Source organism: Pieris rapae, chromosome 2 (assembly GCF_905147795.1).
Source record: "Pieris rapae chromosome 2, ilPieRapa1.1, whole genome shotgun sequence".
NCBI lineage: Eukaryota > Metazoa > Arthropoda > Insecta > Lepidoptera > Pieridae > Pieris > Pieris rapae.
Genome location: NC_059510.1, coordinates 9,809,102 through 9,829,508, shown reverse-complemented (window position 1 = coordinate 9,829,508; position 20,407 = coordinate 9,809,102). Strand labels below are relative to the sequence as shown.

At 31.3% G+C, this 20,407-nt stretch overlaps 3 protein-coding genes across 4 annotated transcripts; 2 read left to right on the top strand and 1 right to left on the bottom strand.

Moving 5' to 3' along the window:
- Positions 1 to 21: 21 nt before the first annotated feature.
- On the bottom strand, positions 22 to 15,598 carry LOC111002095. The gene is made up of 7 exons (XM_045634189.1): positions 15,126 to 15,598; positions 14,684 to 14,830; positions 11,568 to 11,646; positions 7,016 to 7,165; positions 3,664 to 3,793; positions 2,804 to 2,893; positions 22 to 2,510 (listed from the first exon to the last, which is right to left on the bottom strand). The coding sequence occupies exons 1-7, from the start codon at positions 15,521 to 15,523 to the stop codon at positions 2,326 to 2,328; spliced, it is 1,179 nt and encodes a 392-aa protein (XP_045490145.1). The 5' UTR covers positions 15,524 to 15,598; the 3' UTR covers positions 22 to 2,325.
- An 18-nt stretch (positions 15,599 to 15,616) lies between these two features.
- On the top strand, positions 15,617 to 17,691 carry LOC110991868. Of its 2 annotated transcripts, none has more exons than XM_022257415.2 (3): positions 15,617 to 15,722; positions 16,439 to 16,508; positions 16,592 to 17,691. In XM_022257415.2, exons 2-3 carry the CDS (start codon positions 16,446 to 16,448, stop codon positions 17,576 to 17,578), a joined length of 1,050 nt encoding a protein of 349 aa, XP_022113107.1. In that variant the 5' UTR covers positions 15,617 to 15,722; positions 16,439 to 16,445; the 3' UTR covers positions 17,579 to 17,691. The 2 variants fall into 2 exon arrangements, with proteins under 2 accessions (XP_022113107.1, XP_022113106.1); XM_022257414.2 differs by lacking the exon at positions 15,617 to 15,722 and adding an exon at positions 15,866 to 16,078.
- Positions 17,692 to 18,700: 1,009 nt separating this feature from the next.
- On the top strand, positions 18,701 to 20,183 carry LOC110991861 (BTB/POZ and MATH domain-containing protein 2). The gene is made up of 2 exons (XM_022257403.2): positions 18,701 to 18,873; positions 18,954 to 20,183. The coding sequence occupies exons 1-2, from the start codon at positions 18,856 to 18,858 to the stop codon at positions 19,917 to 19,919; spliced, it is 984 nt and encodes a 327-aa protein (XP_022113095.2). The 5' UTR covers positions 18,701 to 18,855; the 3' UTR covers positions 19,920 to 20,183.
- The last annotated feature ends 224 nt before the right edge of the window (positions 20,184 to 20,407 follow it).

Below are 20,407 nucleotides of genomic sequence, written 5' to 3'. Positions count from 1 at the left end.
TATTAAAACAAGAAATTATTACTATTTTATTAATTCAACTTAAAATATTGCCAAGCCACATATTAGTATATCAGTTAACAATTCACAGCCATTACTTATGAAACTAATAAGTAATAAAAATTCATAAATCAGTCAATCCAACACTAAATAATATGCTTAAAGAATATTTTTCAAAATATAGTAACATATTGTTAGAATTACATCTAATATACATCTCTTGAGATGATTATGTGCAAGTATGTTTATTTTTCATATTACAATAACTAATCATGTTTGCAAATAAAGTGTACAATACAAAAACTATTTTTAAACTAAGTTATACAAAAGCTATATATACCGCTTAAAAAATTACATTGATACTAGTATTATAAAACTTAGAGGGACTTTTTATAACAATAACATACTAATATTCTCTCAATGCACAGGCTTTTTATCATAAGCATCTATATTCTAAATTATTTTAGTAGGCAACCTATGTCTTATAATAAAACCCTATATTTTTAAAAGCTAATTCAACAGTTGTAATTAAAATTGTGCATAAAAATTAAAGGTAAAAATTAATAACTAGAAATCTCTTGTTACAACAATTTTTAAACAACTACTTTTACTATTACTAACGCAAGTTATTTTTATTTAGAAAACAAATTAGGCATTGTTTGGCCTATTATAAATAAAAATAAATCTCTTATAAAACTAAAATTTCTTAAAATATATTTTTGGACAACTCTAATAACTCTAGACAATACATCTATATAACAACATTACAGACAGCACCAAACGTAGTGAAACTACTAAAAACTTATGTTTTTATAAGTTGACTTTGAAAGAACATCATAGTCTATACTCTATAGCAAGACATGTGCATCATCATAAACTTGAAAACTTGAAACATCCCTAAACTTGCGGATGACAAACATTTTTGGACATAAATGTTTCCAATTGGCATTTCCATAATCTTTAAGGGGTGTTTACTTCAGTAAATATTTATTTATTGGCAAGTATCAGTAGTCTACATCTCAATCTTTAGCAATTATAGTTTTGCTGAGAATTCCAAAACTAGGCCTTCATAGCTATATCCATTATTACAAAGTCGCAGCAAAGATGGTTACAGCATAATAATGAATGCATTACTCTGGTTTACACCTTTTCTATAATAAATAATCCTCTTTCATATGGCATATAATACTCTAAGGGATTTTTGGTTGAGTTTAGTGCTATCTGTATTAAAATACATTTGAAAATCTATACCTAGGCAGGATAATATTTAACAAGTGTACATAAGTATATCAACCTTAGAGGAAGACGGATGTTGGGTGAAGGGAAGAGCGTAGATTTAAAACTATTCTATATGCAGATTAGCAGAAGTATTTAGTAATAAAACTATTCTTGTACAGCACCCATTTAATAAAACGAGGCATAACTTGGAGATATATAGCACTTGTTCACAATATCTACACTAAGGAATCCGTCTAACTGTTTTTTTTAATATAAGCTATTTAACTTCTTTAGCTTCTTTCTTCTTCTAGCTAAGCATAGATAAGATATTGTGACTATGACTCATTGCAGTATTGCCATAATAACCCGCAATCTGTTATTATAGTACTTGTGATAAAACAAGCCTATATATCTCTGCTTGTAAGTACATATTTTAAAGACTGGAAAACTGACAAAGTTTAATTTTATTTTGGGCTGCAATAACTAACCTTAATATTAATCTCGATGTATTTAAAATGTGCATAAAATTATTGCTTTTAGCAAAAACCGTTATCAAATGTAAGCTCAGGCGAAACAACCATTTTCTAATAATTTTTATAACATATCAAGCTTGATTCAACTACTAAACACTACACATATATTTTAATACTATTTGTATTTCCCGTCTGAAACTTTGATTTTTAAATTTCAGTCATGTTTCGTTGGCTAAAGAAAGCCAAATTATTCACATTAAAAAACGTTTTATCAAAAAGTTTGATTCTTAATTTCTTTATGTAGGTAAAATAATAACGGGTGACGATAATAATAATAAAATTTGATCCATAAAAGGAAAAAGTTATCGACTATTGATCGCTCCACATTCCGCAATTGATATTAAATTGAATCGTCAACCGTTTCTAGGTGCTTTTAAATTTATTATATATACTGAAACTGGCTCTCCGGAACAACTATTTTCGTCAAGATAAGAGTAATATATAGTATATCAATTCTGAAGCGGTATCAACACAGTACAATAATAATGCAACTTTCTTTAGGCCTTCTATAGGATACTTCTCATCTATTCATCGTGGCATCGATCCTAAGTCTCCTACCACGTATGGAGAACCTTCGTCACTGTTCCGGTGGTAATTCGGGAGTGTTGTCCGGAAGCGGTGGAAGCACATTGGTCTCGAATTGGCCAGAAGCATTGCCAGGTGGTGAATAATTAGCCACCACTATTACCTTACCAGCGCGGGACCGCGCTTTTCCGACACCAAAGTAGCGAGTCGATATCCACACCATTTGGGTAAAGTGACCTGAGTTGGCAAATAATTATATTACTATAACCGCCGGTCATAGGCACATAGGTTATTACCATTGAAAAGTGTTCCTCCCGCTATGTAAAAATTTATTTCCCTGTACAAAGGGCAGTTACATTTTATGTAACTGCCCTTTAAGGATAGGACAACAAGTTCTACGAACTGGAACTAACAAATTGGTAAAATATAATACATAAAGGAAATAAAACGTCATTTCAAGGATAGAATTCAAAGTAGGAATCGGACCAATCGTAGCGATATCGAAACGAAGAAAAATCAGAAAATCTTACCAGCATTAACATTAGCATGGAGGACATCTGGCTCTTTGAAAAACCTGTATTGACGCACCGCTGCGTACCAATATGATGATACTTCTTGCCCTGAAACAATTACAATGCTTCTTTCAAGGGTTTAATTCAGAACGCAAACAATTAGTCGTTAACTAACATACTAAGAAAAGAAGTCAAGGCCATTTACTTATTGATATCTTAACACTTATTTGCAGAAACCATACAATTGACATAATTAAAAGAAAAGGAGGGCAACTGGCGGCCTTATTGCTTTCGAGCGATCTCTCCCAGACAACCACTCTCTTTATCTCTTCTATATTCTTAATGTTTCGTCTTTAATAATTTGTGGTAAGGTTTACATATAATATTTTAGTCGTGTACGTTTTTAACGCGTCTGTTAAATATTTTCCACCAAAAATGACTCCAACCGTGCAAAGTCACAGTCAAATCATTTATTAGACTTACTTATGTCAATTTGACTAATTAAAAAGAGCAGTTTGGAAAGTCAAAACTACAAGTTGAAAATATTATAAAATAACTAGTTTGCCTTTGCCTTTAGTTGTAGTTTCATATAGAGAAAGGTGAGCAAGAAATTCGATAAATTCTTTTAAAATAGTTTTCACAATATTTTGTATACATTGATTTGATATGTGAAAACCATGTACCTAGAACAAATGAATCTAAAACAATAGAGCAGATATCTAAATTATTATGTACACATGATGCTTATATATTTACGTGCATCCTACAAATTCAATATCACAAGTCTTATAACCTCTTTTTTTAAATAATAAATATTTATAATAATTATAAACTGCTTAAAATTCCAATAGTGGATAAAGGTGTCAATAAAAATATACCTGTAATATCTGGTTGTATATCGCTCACAGGTCTCTGGTACAGGTTCTGACCGACATCCCGGTCGTTCCTGTAGTGGAACTTGTTGGTGTGTGCCAGGTGGTTTGCCCAAGCTTGGGCATAGTCACACAACTACAACACAAAAGATTTTTTATTATTTATTTATTTATAAAAACACTCCTGCCTGAACAGGTGACCCTAAATTGGCACGAGTGAACAATAAGTAATATACTATAAAAACGAAACACAAAAAAACATAAGTAACTATAGGCACTAACAAATAATATAACTTTCGACAGCTCACTCAACGGACAATGACAAAGGTACCTATGTATGTTAAGTTAATTATATTATTATTATTATACACCGAATAATATTATGTACCCTTTGCAAGAAGGTTAGTCCTAGCTGTGGGCACATGAAGTAACGGCGGAGGATGTCGCTTTCTGACGTAACAATCGGGCACATTGAAGCTAAAGTACCTACTGAAATACTGCCGAATTACTTTCCTTGCCATGTAACAACTTTATTAAGTACATCACAATAACGACTGTACGAATTTTCGGCGTACTGTTAGCTCGTTGTAGCCTACAGAATCAAGTATAAATAATGTTGGATACATGAGTGGATAAAAAGGATACACACAATAATCGTAAAATACATGTGCCTAAAAAAATGTACCTATTTGTGATCTTTATAACCCCACCAAATTTCGTTCAGTTCAAGTTACATACTCTACGTCTTATCATCTAAATTAGCTATGGGTAACCTTTGAAATTTTGAGGGCCAAACTTGCGTACAAATACGTCCGCGAGCCGCCTTTAAAAGTACCTACCTACTTAGTGCATTTTTAAGTAGTGATAATATTTTTTGCGATAGATATTACACGTGAAATAATGCGACAATGTTATTAATGTTAATGGTACTACCCGCTTACATATAGGCAAAATAAAGGAATAATCTGGAATAAACTAGTTTAGAATAATTAAGAAGCAATAAATATTTTTGTGTCGCCCGTGAGGCGGCAAATTTTTTTTATTGATTTGAAGTTTGCTGCCTCACTGTCACTCCTGTGAGTATAAGTACCTAATGTGATCTTCTTAATTGGTTTTTTTCAAAATGTCTCCCAGGCCAGATCATATCTTACAACAGGCCGAATCCGGCCCGCTGGCCGGTGGTTGCCCATATATGACCTAAATCAACAGCGTGTACATAATACTTGCTTAATACTGATAATGTATTTTTTAAATTTCGAAGACAATATCGTATTTAGTTCTAAACTGCGATTTGAACACGATTACCAGGAGATACCAACCGTAAAAGAAGTAATCCGCAAAAATAGTAGCAGATACTTGGAAAGATTAAGCAAGCATACAAATGAACTGGCCAAGAATGTGTTAAGGCCAGGAGATGACGTGACTCCCCTAAGAAGATGGAAAATACTAGACCTAGACCAGATAAACTAATCTAAAATCCAGTTTCTACAACACAAACGGTGCCCTCCAATGGACTCGCACCCAACCCAAATTAACCTCAGAAAATATCTGGTTGATAGCCGATTGCAATGAACGAGAAGAAGTTTGAAGATAACTGTAGACTACTTTACTAAAAAAACAGCTATGCAAAAGCAGCTTAAAGGCGAGCGTAAAATACTTAAAACGTTATAATTAGTGAAGGCTCCACTGTGAAGCAAAGACATATTCATCTTGCCTACGCTAAGTGAGATGTAGGCCAGAGCCTTATTATTTTTAAATAAAAAGCCTTTGAATATTTGTTTGGGCTTTGGCCCTTTCATAGAACCTTAAGTCGGCAGCTCGTTAGTAAAAGCGGGTTTATTCTCTCATTACTTTTTGAGTTAAAACGTAATACGTGACCTGTTATCCCACAATATGTCATTAAATAATATAATAATATATTATAATGAGTTCGATTGAATTGTATGCCGTAATTTTTATTGCTTTACAATACTTATTTCGTAAAGGCATTGTATAATTCTATGGCGGATCCGACAGTCGTTGTCAATACCTGCGTCGAACAAAAAAATCATCTAATACAATTAATCTGAATAATGCTCCAATCGACGTACACAAATATCATCACAATCGGTCCAGCTGTTTAGGAGTATAATCACATACACAAGCATAGATAATTTATATTAATATATAACGAATTCGTTTTCCTTTTTTACACATTATTCGCGCCACACCTAAGGGGCTGCAAAACCCACACACCCAACAACAACAGTGGTAGATCGTCATCAGATCATCTCATGAAGTCAGCAATATTTGAGTGGCATAACCAAATTATTGGACAATAGAAGTTAGTTGTATGTATTACTGAAAACAATACCGTATTTTTTTTTTATTAGACATAGACAACACTTACTAACAAAACACATTAATACAGATTTACAAAACGATAATCAAAGAAAAAAAGAGATAATTTGTACGATTTAAGTATGTAATGCGTGTGTCCTATTATTAAGATATTAAATTAATAAATATTTTCCCATTATATTCGATTTGAAAGTCCAACTAAACTTATAATACGCAAAAGTGTATAATTGTGATTTTCAGCGCATTGCAGATCAAATGAGAAGCCAAGCGCGTATGATCAAACATTATATAAAATTTTAATTAGTATTTCAACTGAGTTCAACAATTGAAGACTCGTATTGTTAATGGAATAATAATTGTTTTATTCATACTTCGCAAACAAGTTTAAATTGGCTCGGCATTAATGCACACAATTCTCAAGTGGCGAAAAAATATAGGAAACTTGGGGTAAAATAACTTTTACTTTGCGTAGTGTTTTATAAATAGCTGTGTTTATTTTAAGCTTCAGAAATTTTATTATTTATTAAAGTTTTATACAGCTAAGATTTGTATTTAAGTGCAAGGCACCAAAAACCTTAAAATTGTTGATTAACTTAACACCATGAAAAGTATATATATACTTTGTATAATCTATGTTCTCTAGACCATCACCTATCTGAAGTAAATTCAGTACTCGATAACTGTCAATCATGTTTTGACAGGCACGTTCTGAGTGAGGGGATGTGGCTACTCGCAGTTCACTCACAAAAAAATAGAACTCGTTTCTAATAACGTTACTACGCAGACCAACTACACTAATCACATGCACTAATCACTAATCAAAGTGAATACAGGCCTTTCGCCGAACAAAATACCTACATTCAAGCCAAATTTTGGGCGCTCCTAATGGGCCAATATGTTCCCTTCTGATAAAGTATCTAGAAAACTTGCTAAAGAATTATGGACATTTCGCCTATGCAAAGCTTTCAATTGTTTCAAGGATATTTACGTAAATATTTATCACTATCTAAATACTGACCTCAGGCGCCATATACAATTGGGGAGCTCCATGCCTCTGCCGGTAGACGTTATGCCAGCACAGACATTCCGTAATAAAATCACTATCCTGCCACGCTGTCCTCACCTCACTCCACTGCACCACCATGCTAACAGGCCTTGTTCGTAGTACCTGCGTGGTCGTAATCTTTAAAATGTTTTAATTGTATTGGATGTGTTTCATACAAAATGTAATTATCATAATCAAATGCAATAACTAAAATATATTATTAAAAGGATTCCCTTTAAGCAATGTTAACGTTCCCCCTTTGAATAGTTAGCCTAGTTAGCTTTTCAGCCGCAACACAAACCACCATGTACCAGCTCTGTTCTTGGTTCCATGTAGATGGGAAGGGGCCAGTGTGTTTGAACAGGTTGCATCCCATACCAGCACCCGGCCCATCTTCCATGAAATCAAACTCATACTGTCCGGTGTCTTGCCGTCGTCTCTTGCAATTCCAGTCAGCTAAAGCCGCAGACAGGTTGCGATTCGGAGCGTGTCAGAAAATAGTCGTACTAAAATACACGGTACCAAGAGCTTCAAGATTCAGTCACTTCAAATAGGATCCCATTATTTTGGCGATCAATAAAAGCGACTTGCTGCTGACCAGTAGAATAATTCTATTGGTGATGGTCCATTTTGGATAGCTCTTATTATGTTCCTTAGTGATGGGATGAGTTTTTTTAATTCGATCGCGATTCGCGTTATTTTGCCTACGTACGAACTATCTGGTTTCTGTAAAAAAAGTGTTTGTTTTGTTTGTAGAGACATTACATAGACAAATAAATTAATTGTCTAGATTATGTCGTCCCAAATTCTTGTCCAGACTTTATGTAGTTATGTAAGTCTTTTACATGCATCATGTATGTGAATGAAATATAAGATAGCGTTGGCTCGTAGCCAAATGTGGTAGCCAAAAAGATATTTCTTAAGCTCGAGGGTGGCTTTGTGGCTACTGAATATAAAGAACCATGGAGTAGACTTTTGTCATAATTAGTAAAGAATATAATATAATAGATAAATACAACATAAAATTGGGATACATCCGGTTAAAAGGACGAAACGGAAATACAATGGCGGGCAACGCATTTGCGAGCCTTCTGTATCACTGAGCCTTTATATTCTGCCCGTTTGCCTCCTATTACATAAAAAAATGCATCGAAAAGTGTTGTCAAAACGTCTGTATCGTTATTTCTCCAAACCTAAATACATAATAAAATAAATGTTATGCTAATTGAAATGTTATAGTTCACTTAAGGTATAAATTGCAGGTTATCCGAAATAAATAAATCGTAACTTAAAAAAAACTATACTCCATTCTACTTTAATCCTATTGAAATTTTCAAAAAATTATTAGATATGGGATATTTATTTGAACTGTAGTCACGAGGTCGCATGCAATAATTCTATGCTTAGTGTTTGTAAAATCCGAGCCATTAATTCAAAATAACTGCATTTCGTGCACAAACTCATAATCATTTAAAACTACAAAATTCATACAAAATGTTATCTTCTTTTTAAATAATTTCTTCTCGAATTTTCTATTCGAAAGCTTCTCTTTAAATATTATCATTTGATATTCATTACTAGAACCATGACCTTTGGATTCTCTTATTTACATCTAATGTATTGTTACAAGAACCTCAAAGAACATTTAAAACGATCTAAAAACCAATTGCCGCATTCACAAAAGCTAAATGCAGCATCTTATTGGCAAATGAATGAGTGCGGGTTTCTGCAGTCTGCGTAAAGCCTCTACGTCAATACTTTAGTATTCATATCTTTCGGCCTATAGACGCCTGGTAAAAATAGGTGTATTTTTCTGAAAATAGACCTATTTATACTATTCACAAGTTAATTATTTAGCCTTCGTATTTATTTATGATTTTCAAAGCAAAACTATGTTAATTTGGTACCTAATTGGACTGACTAACTGTTTAATTATTTTACGATTAAAGGCAGCGTGCACCAAAGTTTTATGACGGATTATGATGATTATGCATTTGTAATTCTTTTTCAGTAATTTTAATAATTGAAAAATATCTTCATTGCTGTAGGCACTTTAAGGAGCCTGAGCATGTCACGACTTTCTGGTCTTAGTGTAAGGTTCAGAAATGGGAATTCACACTAACACTAACTAACTTACAGAAATTCAAGCTAAGTGTAATTCCCGTAAGTAAAAAAGGAAACGCTGTATCTACGGGAGTTATTAGTTCAAACCCCTAAGCCAACACGTTTAATTATAAACAATGTTTAACAAACCGACAGCTGTTAAAAGTTGATATTGGCTACGAAACTTTCAATTCAGAGCTGACCTATTTCAAACCACCAAGGCGTTTACCTTGAACCACTTTTATGGTACCTCGAAAATCCCAACAAAAAGGCTCGTTTCAGTATATCTCTGATATAGGTTTTTACATAAAAATGTGATAATGCAGCCTATAAATTATTAGAATTGAAAATGTTTTCAAACGATTACAGTATTTACAAAACTCGACGTTTTGAGTGCTTATTAGAAATCACGTCTATGTTACTCTTGTTAGTATCCTTTAAAGAAATTGTATTTATGTGTAGAACTAGTGTAATCCGTAGACAATAGAATAAACAACACCCCTTCCAGCACTCAGATTCGTAGATTTTTTACGTACACAGGTTCTAAACGAAGTGGAGGTTTTGCTTCTGTTTTTCATACTATTGTTAATATATAATAAAAATAATGTTCAACATTAGGTTAAGAGGCATCTTTTTGGGATGAACTGTAAAAGTCATAAAAATAGTTGTTAAAATAAATAATTAGGAAGTAGGTACCTATTGTTTAATCATCCGAGTTACCAATACCATTTGCGCAAGATATTTAATACCTCCGACGACTAAATTTAGAATAATATTAATAATAAAAAAAATATAATAAATAATAATTTCGTGGCATACATACTTAGGCCTTGGCCTCAGATTCCTTTGGTCAATTTTATTATTTAAGAGAAAAGTAGCCTTAAGCCTGACACGTGTCGTTGATTTTTTTTATTTGAGACATGTTTTCTCATGTTTTACCGTACAATCGAGTGTTTGATCCGCACAGACGGAAAGTCCATTGGTACACAGCCGGGGCTCGAACCTACGACCTGAGGAAGAGCTGAGAGAGTTGTTTACTTCAACTGTCATACATTTTAGATGGAAGATTTTCTAAAATATGTCGTAGATTAAGTACTAGGTATGTATGATATGGTAAACTTAATAAATAAATAAGTAGCATACCGGCCCCGCGATTCAAAAAAGTCCTCGAAAATTCACGCGATATTTTATATTAAAACCAATTATTTTCGCTTACACTTAAAAGACATTGTTTAGATTTTATTGATCTATTTTCGTTGGAATGGTACTATAAAAGGGGGACTCAGGGGTAGGTCATCAGACGCCGCGAAGGTCAAGGGCAAAGACATCCCTAAAATGCAAATTGCTCCTAATCACATCCTGCTTTTAGGTTTACTTTCTTATTTTTACCTTTGAATAAGGAAATATACTGAGAGTTTATGTATATTACCATATTAGTAAATCGATTGAATGCATATGCAAATGCTTACCTTTGAGGCAAGTAAGAATTTTTCAAAATCAGGTGCGAAAAATTTTATGACTTGTGATAGATAATTAATTGTATTCAAATTTTCAAATTAATGATAATTAAATTAAATGAAAATATTAATTTTCACTTCAATAAAAATTTATTGAATAAGATAAGATATCTATCGAATCTTTTCAGTAAAACACATGGAATCAATTCTGATTCATTATCAAAATATAGGCAAGTTCAACATAAAATATTGTACATAAGTAGAACGTCTATTTTTGGCATAGCAAATTAATTTCAGTTGGAAAATCCAACCGGATCTGCTCATATTTTATGAATGACATTTGATTGGTGCATTTGCAAATTACCAATTACCAGAGATATATCGGCGTATTGACTACGAATATAAATATACTTCAATTTTTCTTCCTCAATGCGGCATGGACACATTTTTGCATCTCTTTTATTTAATATTGTTACTTATTAAAACTTCTATGTGTCGGTGTTATTGTTCTCATAAAAAATGGCAAAATATTCTTTCCCCCTATTCTGCCCCTAACTAGGTTGAGAAACCTCTACATCTAGGGGGAAATTCCCTGATCTGTCAACACTGGTAGAAATATGTAGACGGTGTAGAGATGTTGGTGCGGAGTTTGAGCAAGTGATAATGAAGATGAAAATAATATGTGCAAGCAGTGATGCCAACTTCTACAGAATGGTCCTCCTAAGAACAATTTGAAATAACACTAAGTATCGACTAAAAAGCTCTTAAATTCTTGTAAGCACGGTATAAGAGGTTATTTCAAATATGCATCAAAATACATATTAATAATACATCATATATAATACATGAAAATAATCAAATTTTAGTATTAACAGAATTTTACTTAGCTGTCGATTTCGTAGCGGACTGACCACGTACTAGCCGCCGTTATAAAAACATAGATACTCGTAAAATACGCCACTTACCTTTTGTAACAATTTGGGTCTGTTATCAAGCGGCTCCGTTTCATTGTCCGCAGAGTCGTTGTTGTTTTTTATTGTCCTCCTGAAATATAGGATCACGTAGAAATTGTCGGAATACAGATAAATTATTACGAATGAATAATTTTGTATCTGTATTACAAAATTGTTCTTAATAACTATTTAACGCCGACTTATTGTGATTAATTTAGTCAAGGATGTTATAATTTTTTATAGTGATTGCTTTTGCTTTCTTCTGTATTTATAATATGAATATTTTTTTCTTAACATTATTTCAATTTTTTTTTATAAATATTGTTAAGTCTTTGTTTTGCACGGTTTACTCTGGGTAACGGGTTCGATGAAATACCGGTGTTGCTTGTTTGTAATAATCCAGTATTTATCAAAGTATGTTATTTTTATTTATGTACTTGTAATTCTTTAAATTAACCAGATCTTTTCTGGCCTTTGACAGTCGGAAGTGTTGTTTTATCTGTGATATCTAGTACGATATACGAACATACAGCTGATACTAAGCTTTTGAAGTGTCTGGAATATGACGGACGGCTTCACTTTGTGCAAGGTGATCACTGCAATTCTATTTTCTAAAACACCTCATTCCATATTGTAATTTGATGAACCCGAAAAAATAGGTGAAATGGCGCCAAATCGAAAGAAGTTTTTAAAACAATATACGTGTTCCAAAATCAAAATACTAATTAAAAAATTGAAAAAAGTGAAGTTTATAGGTAAGAAACAGTATTTATGGCCAGAAACAGACGGCCACAATAAAACCAAATATAGAAATGTTTTTTTTTTAATAAAAATAAAATACGTTTATTTTGGAACATAAGATCTCTAGGTATCACTTATTCCACGTCAATCAATTCGAACTTGTAGGCATCCCTACTCATCGGCAAATAAGACAGATGGTGTAGGCCGAGAGAAAAAGCCGGCGTAAAAAACTCTCGGTACTCTTTTAAAAAAGCAAATCATCAAACAATATTTAAAACAAATATATCAAATTAATTAGAGGTAGCCTGCCCAGCACTAGTCCCAGGCCCTTTTATCAACTAGATAATCAATAACTTTATAGTAAGCCTTTTTTTTCTTAAGAAAAATCTCGTAGGTTAGGCCTACCTATTTTTCGTAAAACTGCAATTTTGTAATACTTTAATTCGACTGTAATCTAGCTATTTAATATATTGTAATAGTCTTACATAAATTACGAATGATTTGTTTAATTTTAAGTCCATTCATTAGTGTCCTTGGCTGTCTTAGAAACCTCATTCTTATATAAGTTCACAGTGTTCTGTAACTTAAGCTTTACTCATATTATAAAACAAAGTCGCTTTCTCTGTCCCTAAGTCCCTTTGTATGCTTAAATCTTTGAAACTTCGCAACGGATTTTCATGCGGTTTTTTTAACAGATAGAGTGATTCAAGAGGAAGGTTTATATGTATAATAACATCCATTATATTGTGGAGAAGTACTTGTTATTTTTGAGGTTTCTGTGATGTCGTAAATAATTACATTTTTTCCGCTTACATTGCAAACGCAGGCTGAACCCTACGAGTTTTATCAAAATAATGTACTAAGTATTGTACACATTGAAAAGGTCTACAGAAAAGTCCATGATAGTATATGTCTATCTCTTATGGATAACCCACAATAACTTTTTTTTGTCATTTACTTTTTACAAACAATAATGGCTAATTTTCGAAGCGATTTTAACCAATACTTTTTATAACAGAGTCTAGGAGTTACAAAATGAACTTAGACGTATTATTTCAAACATCCACCATGCAAAAATAAGTAAATCGACAGGGAGAGAAATTATTAAAAGGGTGAGTATTTGTATACAACAGAACGGATCACATTTTGAGCATTTGATAAATCATTTTTTTTTATAAAATGTAAAATTTTATGTTTTTAGTTTCATTTAATATGCTAGGTTATTAAGGAAAAAATAATGCTTATGAGTAGCCCTTTCAAACGCTATTATAAAATACATGTAAATTTACTGTCACATTTGGCGGGTTCGATTTCCGGTTGAGGATTTTTAAAAAATCTGTGAATGCAGTTCTACTTATTATTAAAAATTAAACGATGTTTTCTTTCAGTAAAATATCCTATCATTAATATTTAAGGTACTTTCCCTCCGTGTGGCATCGCCGTGGGACACCCTGTATTCTAGTATTTTTATATTTAGAACACGTGTTTCGTAACAGTACAATTAAACAGGGAAAATAAATATTATTTTGGTGTTTTTAAATCAATTTCTTATACGATGGTGATAGTATTTACGAATAATTTATTTATTTAAATAAAATATTTTTGATCAATTTTAATATTTATCGTTTATCCTTACTGCATTTAAGTAATTTTTTTTCCATACGCCAAAGAAGTTTAACTTTTACCACGTGTATATAAGTACACACACTCTTTTTTGTGATTCAGTTGTAGTTGGTTTATGTAACTATTTGACAGGTTAAAACGACAAATATAACAACGTTTTGACACAATTAAATAAGGCTTTATCTTTTAACATCGTATTCGTGACAAGTTCGGAAATGGCGCGCTAAAGAAAATTACCCTGCCAGGGGTGCGTGTCTGGATCTAATAATAGATGTGCGATAAACTTCAAGGTTTCTTAACAAAGTACAATATGTTAATTAAAATAAGTAGTTTAATTACGTAATTATATGTTAATTTGTGATAAAGTAAAGGTGTAAAGTATGAAATAATTTACTGATAAAAGGTTTATAGTAAATATTAATTAGGTGTACCTACCTATAACACTATCACCTTTAAATAGATTTTGATTAATTTACAAGTTTGTAAAGACTAAAAAGTATTTAAGTAGGTATTTAAAAGATTATAATATGAAGATTTACAATGATTATATTATGTAATTCGGTCAATTTACATACAATTAATTTTACACATAAACCTCCTCGCAAATTATATTATCTATTGGTTAGAGTATAAAAAAATCTGATTTACACCTGCTGTAATATTTTATAACCGAATTTGTATAACCAAAATAGCAGGATATGTATGCGAGTATGTTTATCTTTAGTACTGAAGTAATAATGTAAACATTTTTTTCTTAAAGTTACCTATCATGATGTAAGAGTGCAGGAGCCACTTTTTTCTTCAAATTAGCAAGAGCTGCTATCTCCTCCCGTTTTCTAGAAGGCGGAGGAGCACCACAAAGTGTCAACAGTGGTGGCATCGTCGAGGGCTGAGCATTTCTTGATAAAAGCCTTTAGAGATAATATATTAATGGTAATAAAACTTATTCTTGTTCTGACAAACTCCTATTACCTACTGTTACGAATAATTTATATTATATTATACATTTTAATTACCTACTATCTGTAACTCAATCTAGCCAGAACAACTGAATTACTTGAAAGTGTTACATACATTTACTTCATTTACCGAAAAACATTGTAAAATCGTTATGATTGAATATATTCTTCATACGGATAATAAAGTAAAACACTATTACTTTTTACTTAAAAGATATTCTGGAATGAAAGGATACAAAGAAAATACCGCTTTGAGGCCGGCGTGCGTTTCGACAGGAGCGTATAGTCGTTAAGATTAGAACTCGACGGAATATTATTAATGGTTGGAGCCGGAGGATAGTACACTTCATCTTCCCTGTAATTATTATTCACTAGCATAGATTTCAAAGGTAACAATTCGACATTGTCGTCACGGCGATCGCGTTGTGCCGTCATAGCGATATCATCGTGTATCTCGCTCGGCTGCTGGCAGCCAACTGAATACTGAAATCTGAATATGTACTGATAGATATGTCCTTGAAAATGCAGCATTTCTGAGATGTTGTTGATTGAATGAAAAGGAAATTTCTTGCCTGGCCTGAATTTTCGTTGTTTAAATTTGCTTATTCTAATTAAGTACCAGGCGCTTCGAATTCGTATTTTCATTATTCTTAGGCCAGGCGAAGAACCCAACAAAAATGATCAAACAAAACTTACTGCTTGGTACGTTAAGTTAACCGAAAAAAGTGTTAATATTTTAGTTTAGTGATAAAAGCATAATTTACTGCGATGTTCGTTAATACCAAAAAAATCCTCAAGAAAGGTGCAGCTAGCAGCTATCGTCCTATTTCTGTTAACCAATCAGGTTAAGTTACTAAGTTTTTATTACCTACGTTTCACGTTTTTATACTTTAATGAAGAATTTTAGTTATCTTGACATATTATAAGTGTGGAATTGTTTTGGAATCTGACATCACGACATTGACATTAACAATAAAAACATTAAGTAGATTTTGGAAATACGTTTTTTATTTTGACAGGAATATTATCACTTCGTCTAAAATTGTTTATTTTTCCTTGTTGATTAGTGAGTAATTGAATGACCTAAGAGTCATTCTTTTTAACTGGTGCTTCAATACAGTCAATAATTAAATAAGTCTTAGAGTCTAAACTATAGTTCAAAATTTATTTCGTCCCTTGTGGGCACTTCAAGCACTAGTGGTATGTAAATCATTGCTCTTCTTATGATTTATTTTTGTAAAATAGAACAAATAGATACTAAAATATTATTCAAAGAACGCTTTATGATAATTAGAACTAAGTAATAGTAGCATATATATCATTCTAATATTGGAAATGAAACGAAACTGTTCTTAACATTAACTTAAATATATAAAGTTGAGCACCAGGAGGTTTTTTAATCATCTTATACTTACATACATATTTGAATGAAATTCAATGTGTATGATGATATGACAATGACAATAATAATATTTTAATTTATGTGTTGTGATGCAATATATGTCTCATTGAGACATATTTTATCATTGTAAGTTGTCTCATCTTTGTAATATTTTTTAGTATAAAAATGGAAGACAGTGAAATGGCTACACCAGAGGATACTATGTTAGAGAGTAAAAAACCTTTAAAGGTTTGTTATATTCATCAAATGTATAATTACCCAATTGATCATTATAGTGAGTTCTACCTTAAAATAATTTTTATTCATTGCAGTTCCAAAAATCTACAATATCGTGTATTCAAGAATGTGAAACCAGTGATGCTGAAAGGCTTTGTATCTTTGACATAGGATATAAGCTTGAGTATTCTGATGAATATGATGTAGCTGGTACATTTACAAAAAAAAAACCAGAGTTATGGTTCTACATGATGACAGAGATTTGTCCGTCGGACAATCTTTTACTGAATCTTTTTGTATGCCATAGAAATGTTGGATTTTTCACTGTTGGTATTAGTAACTCCAGTAAATTGAAAACTGAACCTAAACATGAAGATTATGTTTTTCTGCATGATGATTTAATATGGTGGTCATTCAAATCATCAAAACCAGACCAGTGCCATTTCATAAAAACATTTAACTTTTATAAAAAAGACTTGGAAGGTGTTTTCAATAATAAAGCATTAATAATCCCAATTAAGTTAGAAGTCACACCTACTTTTGGACTAGGTGTAACAATTGTTGAAAAAGTTCAGGCAAAACATAATATAGGAAACATAATAAAACAACAGCAGTCAGATTTTACTCTAGAATCTGCTAGTCATAAAAAATTCCCCACACATAAAATAATGTTATGCACTCATAGCCCTGTTTTAAGAGATCTAATTAAATCCTCTTCAACTGATTATATGTTTTTTGATATAAAAGATGAAATTATTGAATTGTTATTGGAATATATATATTCTGGCAATATACAGGATATAAACAAATATGACAGTGAGGTATTATTGGAGTTGGCAGAAAAATTCAAATTAAAAAACTTATATCCGCTTATAGAGACAACTATCAGAAAGAAGGTTTGTATTGAAAATGCTCTGGATATTGCAAAACTGTCACAAAAATACCAACTTAAAGAGGTGGAGAAAAGTGTTTTTAAATTTTTCAAGGAAAATCCAGAGGTGCTAGAAACTGATGCTTGGAAAAACCTGAATGATATTGTTTTAACTAAGAAATTGTTTGAACATATTTATTTTGATAAATAATTATATGTAAATTACTAAACATTTATTTAAGTAATTTAAATCATTTGGATAAAAAAAATCATCTTATATAAGTGGCATTTTAAGAATATTTATTATAAGCCAATGTATTATTTTTTAAAACATGTTTTATAATAAAAGCTAAATAATATTATTTTATTTTAAATATAAATTGAGATCTGACAGTTTGTTATGTATTTGTGACCATAAAATTCTTAAATACAATACAAATAATATATTTATTTTTTTTCTCACAAAAAAATAAATATATAGTAAAATATATAGATGTATTTTATAAATATTTAATTTATTCAAGCTGTTATTTATAGTGAGCATCTTTATTTCATAATATTTTATTAATCATTCGGTATAATACCGTCAACCAAGATAACATTTTCCTGTAGCAAGCTTCTATAGAGTATAGACTATACCCTCTGACAATTACTTTTTTATCTTGGGTCTAGCGTTGCCAACTGCGTATATTTACGTATTTTAGGACTTTCCTACAAATTTACGAAATCTATACAGAATCTACGTACATTTAGTCAATTCGTAAAATTTTGCACAATATCCAAATTCTTTAAGCTGAATATACATAATATTTATTACTTTCGAAAACTTGAGAAGGTACGTACAGTACGTAAATAAATGAAATGTTGTTAATTGATACTAGGGCCGCTTACCAGTACAAATCCGTATAATTGCAGTAGCTAGGAAAAAAAAACAATTTTGTCAACCGATTTCAAAAAAAAAGGATAAATATTTATAAAATATTTGATTTTGTTACATCATAACTTTCGATTGAGTCAATCAATTTTGTTGTTTTAAATTTGATCTAGTTCTGACAATTTGAAGGCGGTTTATTTTTTATTAAAAATATAACTATGTAATACCTATTTGTGACCTTTATATTTCTCCGGATTCGTGCTAAAAACATGTACAATTTTAATTTGCCAGAAAGTAATAATGAAGAAAAAAAACACACCTTTTTTTAGTTTTACCTTCCCTACTGTCTTCATTTCACTTAAAAAAAAGTAAGTAGATCTACGAACTTTTCCTATAACATTTTTACTAAATCTACGTAATTATCTAACTAGTAACTAGGCCTTCGTAATTTTCAAAATCCGAGTTGGCAACATTGCTTGGGAGTTGGCTGTTGGAGTCCAACTGTTGGACTTGGGTTAATCATATTATCATAGTCAACCGTTAAGTTTACATTCTATAAAATTCAACATAAGTTATATTTCATTGATATTATCTTTCTATTCCTACCTCTTGTTATGGAAAAAATGGACTATGTAAATCTTTGTTCCAAACGATTATTTTTTATTAATATTCAAAGAATCTAAAATAAATATAATTATTGTTTTTATTTCAGAATTATTTCATTTTTGGACATCAACCCTGTCAAACACGTGAAGCTAAGTATTTATGTATTGATGCTATTTATGAAAAACTTCATCGTCCTAATTATTATGATGTAGGAGGAACATATATGCAAGAAATTGGCGAATACTGGTTTGTTACAAAAACAGACCAGATTGGTGAAGTATTTTTAATGCACATTTTTATCACTAACAAGCTGGAAGGTGTTGTCAGTTTTAGTATAAGTAGTGACAGTTCTGTTATATTTGATAAAGACCTAAATTTTGCATTTCTAAGCTCCGATTTGAGCAAGTGTGATTTTGGAAAACTAGAAGAATCAACTTTCAAATATGTGACTACATACAGTTTTGATATTATTGAAGTAGATATGCTTAAAGGTAAGCAACTTCTTATACCCATATCTTTTGTTGATAAAGACGAGAATACTAGGCCTTTGGAGGCAGTTCTAGATTTTAGCCCACTCTTGGAAGAACCAATTGGAGCTGACTTTACTATAGAATCAGAAGATGGAGAAAAGTTTCTAGTACATAAAGTCCTGCTTATAGCTCATAGTGAAGTTTTTAGGGCAATGCTAAAAGAAGACACTGCTGAGAGTAAAAACAATTGTGTGAAATTAATAGATGTAAACAAAGAGGACCTGCGACACCTTCTATTTTTTATTTATTCTGGAACTCTGAAAGAGGTGGAAAATATAAATTTTTTTAATATGCTTATTCTTGCAGACAGATTTAATCTCTCTGGTTTGAGAGAATTATCTGAACATGCTTTAATTCAACAAATTTCAATAGATAATGCATTGGAAATGCTAGCTGTTGCTGATTCATATAACTCTCATTTATTAAAAACAGCATCTTTAATATTTATAAAAAAAAATAAATCAGCCCTTGAAAATAACATTTTTGATGAAATAAATAATGCTCAATTGATAAGGGAATTGTGTAAATTCTTAGTTTCCTAACCTTGTACAGGGAAAAATGTAAAATTAAACTTATTATTGAAAATTATTTTTATGAACAATGTGATATTGACTTACCAACATGGTCAACTGATTGATTGTGTAAAAATATATCCATGTTTTGGCTCATAATGAGCAATTCTAACATATTATTTTCTAAAATAATTGAAAACTTTTAAAAGATAATTATTGTTTTGTTGATTTTTTGTATTTACAAACAGTTTTGAAGAGTTTGAATAATTAAACCTATATTATAATATTTAATAAAGTTTTAACAAAAAAAAACATGTTTCATTTAAGTATGACCTACAGTAACCTGTCTGGCTACATATTTTTATTTATGTTATTTTTATGTAAGGCTTAATATAAAAATAACATAGGCAAGTTACTTGTAACGCCAATTACATTGTATCGAAAGTTGTCAACCATTTTTTATTGTTGAAATATCAATGAACCACCGCGGGGGTTTAGGTACACAATATTTACATGAT

Bases quoted from the DNA above. Each gene is read 5' to 3' on its own strand.
- LOC111002095 (XM_045634189.1), bottom strand. From the start codon at position 15,523: ATGAAAATACGAATTCGAAGCGCCTGGTACTTAATTAGAATAAGCAAA. The intron at 3,794-7,015 runs GTCAGTATTTAG...TTTGTGTTGTAG, and splicing joins AATTGTATATGGCGCCTGAG to TTGTGTGACTATGCCCAAGC. The intron at 2,894-3,663 runs GTATATTTTTAT...TAATTGTTTCAG, and splicing joins TATACAACCAGATATTACAG to GGCAAGAAGTATCATCATAT.
- LOC110991868 (XM_022257415.2), top strand. From the start codon at position 16,446: ATGGAAGACAGTGAAATGGCTACACCAGAGGATACTATGTTAGAGAGT. The intron at 16,509-16,591 runs GTTTGTTATATT...TATTCATTGCAG, and splicing joins AGAGTAAAAAACCTTTAAAG to TTCCAAAAATCTACAATATC.